The sequence below is a fragment of the Anas platyrhynchos genome, chromosome 30 (genome assembly GCF_047663525.1).
Source record: "Anas platyrhynchos isolate ZD024472 breed Pekin duck chromosome 30, IASCAAS_PekinDuck_T2T, whole genome shotgun sequence".
NCBI classification, from domain to species: Eukaryota; Metazoa; Chordata; class Aves; order Anseriformes; family Anatidae; genus Anas; species Anas platyrhynchos.
In genome coordinates this window covers 3,280,491-3,287,998 of record NC_092616.1, presented here as the reverse complement: position 1 = coordinate 3,287,998, position 7,508 = coordinate 3,280,491, and the positions used below count along the sequence as shown (strand labels likewise).

The following is a 7,508-nucleotide window of genomic DNA, read 5'->3' as shown; positions in this document are numbered from 1 at the left end:
AGAAACAAGCCTAATGTCAAGAGATGTGTGTGCCAGGTGAGGGAGGGAAGCCCAGGGATCCCTTCAGGCTGTTTGCTAGCAGGTTCCTCTGCAGCCCCAGGGCCATGTGCAGGGAGCCTGGTGGGGGGCAGAGCAAGGGAGGCCTTGGGCTGGGCCTCTGCTGCTGAGCTGGGCTGGGCTCCTGGGCCCAAGGGGAGCTCCTGGCAAGCGGGCAGCGCTGCAGAGAGACAGCTCTGCCCAGGAGCAGCTCCTGTGCACAGCGCAGCAGGGCTGGGGGCACTGCCTGCAGAGACACAGTGCTTAAAGGCAGGCAGAAGTGGCAGCATGCCCAGAGCTCACCGGGGGAGAAGACTTCCCAGCCCTGCACCCGGTAAGTCTCTGGCTGGAGGGCAGGAGAAGCCGGGGGTGCAGGCAGGGGTGTCCAGGGCTGTGGTGCAGAGCAGGGTCCCTGCTGTGGCCCAGGGGCTGTGTGCCGGGGCAGGGCCTCTGCCGCCTGCCAGGCTCAGCACTCAGCCTGCCCGGGGAGTTGCCCAGGGCGCTGCGGGGAGAAGCTGTGGGGTGGAAGGAGCCCCCCCGGCAGGGCAGGGTCCTGCTGCTGGTGATAGGCTGCTGCGTGGGGCAGCCTGCTCACAGCTCCACAGCACAACCAGCGTGTATCTAAAGGGTCTTTTCAAGAGCCGGGATAAAGTAGGGGATTTCAGCTTCAGTCACAGCTTTTCTGAGCCTCCTGAACTTCCAATCTTCTCTACTTGCCTCAGCTGTAATAGAAATATATGCTGCTAATTCCAAGAAGTGCTTGAGACTCTGTGATGGCTGAGAGGTTACAAGGATCTTTTCCTTCCCCTCAGCCCATAGACCACCACTCGTGCAGTGTCAGCAGGATCTGTGTGACCTGGGCTCTAGGACAATCCCCCAGCAAGCTGCCCCTGGGCAGAGCCCTGCTGCCAGGAGGTGTCTGCAGGGCAGAGCTGAACACCCAGCGGGTGGGATGGGGGCTGTGAGCTGCAGGCAGGAGGCGTGGGGACAGAGACCCAGCTGCAGGCAGTGACAGCAGCAGGTAGCACAGCCATGGGCAGGGAATGGCAGGACACTGCTAACAGAGTAGTCTGGCACCTCTCTGCCCTCTAGCCCACAAGATTAAGGACATGACTTATAACCTCAGTACCAGGACCTCACTCACAGCAAGCCCTTCTGAGTTCCTGTTGGTCCCTCGCCTTGCCTCCCCTGGCAGGAGCCCTGTGCTCTTCCTCTCTCTTCTTGGAGCTGCAGCTGCTGTTCTTGCTTTATGGCTCCCTGCAGATTTGGAGATGGGGCTTTCAGCTGCAGCTCATGCACTGACCCTTTGGGTCCCACCACGCAGATGTGTCCGTAGGAGGACGGTGCCCAGAGTTCCCCTTCTAACCTGTGGGGCTCTCTGCATTGCAGTCTGTGGGGCATGGACAAAGCTGTATCTCCTTCCAGGGACTTTCTGAGGCCACAATCATTGAGTAGCTCAATGTGGGTAACTCGACTGAGCCCTAGAGACCAGGGTAGATGGCAGACTGGCTATCCTCACTGCACTAAGGACAGTCACTTTGCCTTCCGGGACTCACAAAAGCTCACCTGGTATTTGTTACAACTGCCAGGGTTTTCTACCCTCTAAAAATGCTCCTGAGTGTGATGCAGATAGAACAAAGTAAATCACAAGTACATCAGTAAAGAGTGTTGAGAGTGGTAATGCTGTTAAGTCCAATACATCAGAGGTAGATTTAATCAGAGATCACTCCTGGTTTCTTTTTGTGTAGAGCTTTAGGACAGATCTGAATCCTCCAGCACACACAGAAGAGACCGCTGCTCCCAGGGCCACATTCCTCCAGCACCAACCAGACCTTAAGCAAGGGAGCAACAGAAATGCCTCAGAAAGGGGAAAGTCACTGTAGGGGTATTTGGACGGGAAGATAAATAGGTTTTCTCTCCTAATGATCACTATCTTTTCTTCCTTGGGTATTCCCCTTTGTCCAGGAGGATCAGATGTCCAACAGCAGCTCCATCACTGAGTTCCTCCTCCTGCCATTCGCAGACACACGGGAGCTGCAGCTCCTGCACTTCGCGCTCTTCCTGGGCATCTACCTGGCTGCCCTCCTGGGCAACGGCCTCATCCTCACCGCTGTAGCCTGCGACCACCGCCTCCACACCCCCATGTATTTCTTCCTCCTCAACCTCGCCCTCCTCGACCTGGGCTGCATCTCCACCACTGTCCCCAAAGCCATGGCCAATTCTCTCTGGGATACGAGGGCCATTTCCTACTCAGGATGTGCTGCACAGGTCTTTCTGTTTCTTTTCTTGATATCAGCAGAGTTTTTTCTTCTCACTGTCATGTCCTATGACCGCTACATTGCCATCTGCAAGCCCCTGCACTACGGGAGCCTCCTGGGGAGCAGAGCTTGTGCCCAGATGGCAGCAGCTGCCTGGGGCAGTGGGGTTCTCTGTGCTCTGCTGCACACTGCCAATACATTTTCCCTGCCCCTCTGCCAAGGCAATGCTGTGGACCAGTTCTTCTGTGAAGTCCCCCAGATCCTCAAGCTCTCCTGCTCACACTCCTACCTCAGGAATGCTTGGGTACTTATGATTGGTGTCCCTTTAGCATCCATGTGCTTTTCTTTAATTATTTTTTCCTATGTGCAGGTCTTCAGGGCCGTGCTGAGGATGCCCTCTGAGCAGGGCCAGCACAAAGCCTTCTCCACGTGCCTCCCTCACCTGTTTGTGGTCTCCCTGTTTGTCATCACTGGACTTTTTGCCTCCATGAAGCCCTCCTCAATCTCCTTCCCAGCCCAGGACCTGATGGTGTCATTTCTGTACTCAGTGATGCCTCCAGCAGTGAACCCCCTCATCTACAGCATGAGGAACCAGGAGCTCAAGGGTGCCATTAGGAAAATGATTTCAGGGATGTTTCTGAAAAGTGATAAATTACCACTTTTTCTCCACAAATGACTTCCTGGGTACTTGTTTCATGATCATTATTGTTACATTTATCTTTGTTGTCATTCCCATTCATTAGTTTATTAGATTTATTTATTTTTAATATGTATATCTACTGTACACTGAGGAATGAAACTGTTTTTTTAGTACTCTCTCTTAACATCTGCTTAATAAAACAGGATCTCCCCAACAGACTGCCTGAAATCCTGCTTCTTCTTTCAAAGCTGATGCCAGATGCCAGTAACACGGCTGAGCAGTGTGGTGGTTTCACACCAATGGGCAGCTGAGCTCCAGCACATCACACTCATCACACTTTCATCCCCTCCTCAAAGGAGCAGCCGGAGAAAACAGAGTGGAAAGGGCTCCTTTTTTTTTTTTTTTTTTTTGAAGATACAGGTAGAAGGCTTACCATTTGCAGTCTTGGGCAAAACAGATTCAGTGTAGGGAGATTAAGATCACTTAATGAGATTTAACTAACTGACTGGAGCAGTGAGGAACTAAAAACAAAAAGTTTCTCACTCTTATCTCTCCCAGCTGCTGTTGTGTAGCAGCTTATTTTTTACCCTTTCTTAAATATGTTTTCACGGAAATGCAAACACCATTGCTTATTGGCTTGAATCTAGCTTGCGGCGGGCCCCTAGTCTAACATGGGGCTGCTTCTGGGTTCTTCTCAAAGAAGCCACCCCTATGGCACCCTGCTACCAAAACCTTGCCAAGTTAACTCACTACAGGAGGGATACAAATTTAATCAGAAGGTTGGAGCACCTCTTGTATGAAGAGAGTTTGAGAGAGGTGGGGATGTTCAGCCTGGAGAAGAGAAGTCTCTGGGGTGACCTCATTGCAGCTTTTCTTTTTTTTTTTTCTTTTTTTTTTTTTTCCTTTTTTTTTTATAAAAAAAAGACCCTTAAAGGGACCTTAAAGAGGTCTTTTTAAAAGTACTTTTTTAAAAATACTTTTCAGTACTTAAAAGGGTGAAGAGGGATTATTTGGCTATATGATAATAGGAAAAGGGGGAATAGTCTTAAAATAAAAGAATATAGATTGTTATTATACTTTGTAGGAAATTAACCTGGCTGCCCTCCTGGGCAACGGCCTCATCCTCACAGCTGTAGCCTGCAACCACTGCCTCCACACCCCCATGATACCAGGGCCATTTCCTATGCAGGATGTGCTGCACAGGTCTTTTTCTTTTTCTTTTTAATGTCAGCAGAGTTTTTTCTTCTCACTGTCATGTCCTATGACCGCTACGTTGCCATCTGCAAGCCCCTGCACTACGGGAGCCTCCTGGGGAGCAGAGCTTGTGCCCAGATGGCAGCAGCTGCCTGGGGCAGTGGGGTTCTCTGTGCTCTGCTGCACACTGCAAATACATTTTCCCTGCCCCTCTGTGGAGGAAATGCTGTGGACCAGCATTTCTGTGAAATCCCCCAGATCCTCAAGCTCTCCTGCTCACACTCCTACCTCAGGAATGCTTGGGTACTTATGATTGGTGCCTGTTTAGCGTCCATGTGTTTTGTTTTCATTCTTTTTTCTTATGAAGATCAGCAGATCTTCAGGGCCGTGCTGAGGATGCCCTCTGAGCAGGGACGGCACAAAGCCTTTTCCACGTGCCTCCCTCACCTGTTCGTGGTCTCCCTGTTTTTCAGCACTGCCATTTTTACCTACCTGAAGCCCCCCTACATCTCCTCCCCATCCCTGGATCTGGTGGTGACAGTTTTGTACTCGGTGGTTCCTCCAGCCATAAACCCCCTAATCTACAGCATGAGGAACAAGGAGCTCAAGGATGCACTGCAGAAACTCATGAGTGGGTGTACATCAGAAGTAATGTACTGCCTGTCTTCTCCTGAATAGCACTGGTAATATAACTCATGCCATGCCAAACTTGTCTTTTGTTCTTGAGGTTTTTTTTTTTGTTTGTTTGTTATTGGGGAGAGGGCCATCAACGTAATCCATATAAATTGTCATTGTTTATCCCACTCCTGTGTTTAACCAAAATAGAGGAACCTGCACTGAAGAGTGTGTCTGAGATGCTTTTTCTGAGAATTTTGCTGGGGGTTCCATGGTAATGCCCATGGGTAGAAGTGGAAAGCAATAGAGTCCCATCAGAACAGCACTGCCAGGAAGCACCGGTGTTTGGTCTGTCTGGGGCAGCTCTTGCTCCATCTCCACACTCTCCTTCTGAGCCTTTTCTGTTGGCATAAGCCTGATTGTTCCTGCAGCTTGGTCACAGTACTGCTGTGTGGCAATCCTGTGACCAATCCCACGGACAGGCAACGGGCATTTTTGTGATACAGATGGCCTCCAGAACAGCATTTCCATCCCATAATGTGATTCAGCTCAGGGTAGCGCCTAGGGTTCAAGTCTTCCTTCACAGTTGCTGTCAAGAACATTGCAGTCCAGAAATGGATTCTAAAGGGGGACCTGGCTTTGCCTGTTTCTCCATGGGCTCAGGGTGAAGTGATCAGAGCCCCAGCTGGGTGTTTGAGGGCATGGGGACTCACTCAGGTGTTGCTTGTTGGTGTCCAGCACTCAGGCAGATGGTGAGGAGTCTCCAATTAACCTGCCTGTGGCACTACAACATGTGCTGGGGCTGGTGGCAGGTGAGCAGTTTTTGGAAGGAATCAGGAGAGCCCAGGGGAGCTGCAGGGACAGTGTGTCCCAGGGGGTCAGCAGTGAATGGAGCCCACAGAGCATGAGCCTCTTCCAGGTGGAGTCCCCCTGTGATAAAGTGTTAAATCTGGATGTGAGCAGGAAAAGAAGAGCCCCGTGACCCAGGGGACATAGCAGGAATGGGGAAAGAAGTCTGGTGAGCGAATGCGGAATGTGAATAGTGGAATGCCATAGGGTGCAGCACCCAAACACTTCTTGTGGCACCGGAAAGAAGGCAGGCTACCTCTGAGCACCCTCGACAGCCACAGAAGAGCTGGTGTGGGAAGCAGTCAGTGGAAGAGCCCTATGAGCTGTCTCTGCCTCTCAGCCTGCCCAGCACAGCCCTGCAGAGTGCCCCTGTGTCCCAGACACCACAGCCCCCTTGCTCTGTAAAGCAGTACCACCAGCTGGGGCGGTAGGGAGCATGGGGAGAGGGTGCAGGAATGTTGGCCAGGCCAGCACAGGCGTGCTCCTTCCTGGGAAAGGCTCTCTGTTGAGGTGGAAAGTCCTGGGAGGAGAGTGGGGCCCCGTGTGTGTGCAGGGGATCCCTGGAAAGAGAAACCCCTGGGTACTTCTGCAGCTTGGAGCAGGCTGCTAGGGCTCGGCGGCAGCAGGAGCTGCCTGAGGAGCTCCAGGACCAGGGCTCTCAGCCCAGCTCAGAGAGGTGGTTTGTTCCTCCACACTGGGACACAGAATGGCTCACTCAGAAGTCCAGATGTGCCTGGTACAGTTGAGGCTTCAGTGTGCAATTGTGTGCATGTGCTAAGGCAAACCTGGGTGAGCACAAATGTGCTCAGCCTGTGTCCATTCTTCATGCTGTGGGGTATCTCTGATGAGTGCAGAGCAGGATGATGCACCAGAGGGCTGAGGTGCCTCCCAACCTCTGGCAGAGGCAGCAGGAGCTAGAAGGACACCACAACCACTGCAGTGCCCTGCCTTTGGGTGTGCAAAGGAAGGACTTGTGTACTTGAACACCGCTGTGTGTACAAGGAGTGCACGAGGACAACTCAGATGTGGACACCTCACAGAGCCCTGACACTTCCATGTGTGACACCAGGAACAACCCCCCACCCCATCCCCGTGAGATCCATCTCACCTGCCCTGCACAGGTTCATTGCAAATGCCCCTGTCTGCTCCATCACCCTTCCCTGCCTTCCTGGACTGTATCAGCAATTGTGCCAGAGAGACCATAGAGCTTTCTGGGGACTTGGAATGACATCAAACCTGTCTTTCAGAAGAGGAAAGAGGAGGGTGGGAGAACTAAGGCTGGTCTCACCTCAGTCCCTGGCAAGGTGATGGGGCAAGCTTTTCCACAACCACCTCCAGGAACTTCAAGGACAAAAGTGGGATTGCTGAACCCACAGAGGAGGGGGAAGAAAGACATATATTACTGAATGTAACGTATGTCTTTTCCTGTCCTGTGGAGCCACAGCAACAGCTAGAAAGCAATTCATGGACTAAATGGATTCGTTGACCATTTTATGGACATTCCAGGGACGTGGCCCACGGACTATGGGAATGACATCTGTGCATTAATTGCTGGGTGATGATTAATGAAGATGTTTAGGAACGTCTGGAATCTGTGATGAAATAAATGGTATGGAATAAGAGGTTGATACTGTCCTGGTTATTTTTTTGTGATCTTTATGGCTTTCAGCCCAGCTCAGAGAGGTGGTTTCATCCTGCACAGTTGGACACAGAATGGATCAGTCAGAAGTCCACATGTGCTGTGTACATATGAGGCTTCAGTGTGCACATTGTGTGCATGTGCTGAGGTGAACCTGAGTGAGCACAAATGCCCTCAGCCAGTGTCCATTCCTCATGCCGTGGAGGGTTGGGAGAACTAAGGCTGGTCAGCCTCACCTCAGTGCCTGGGAAGGTAATAGGGCAAACTTTTCCACAGC

At 51.7% G+C, this 7,508-nt stretch overlaps 1 protein-coding gene across 1 annotated transcript; it reads left to right on the top strand.

The window, feature by feature from the left end:
• The first annotated feature begins 2,009 nt into the window (after positions 1 to 2,009).
• LOC139999827 (olfactory receptor 14A16-like) lies at positions 2,010 to 4,806 on the top strand. Its single transcript, XM_072029453.1, has 2 exons — positions 2,010 to 2,664; positions 4,504 to 4,806. The coding sequence occupies exons 1-2, from the start codon at positions 2,011 to 2,013 to the stop codon at positions 4,804 to 4,806; spliced, it is 957 nt and encodes a 318-aa protein (XP_071885554.1). The 5' UTR covers position 2,010.
• The last annotated feature ends 2,702 nt before the right edge of the window (positions 4,807 to 7,508 follow it).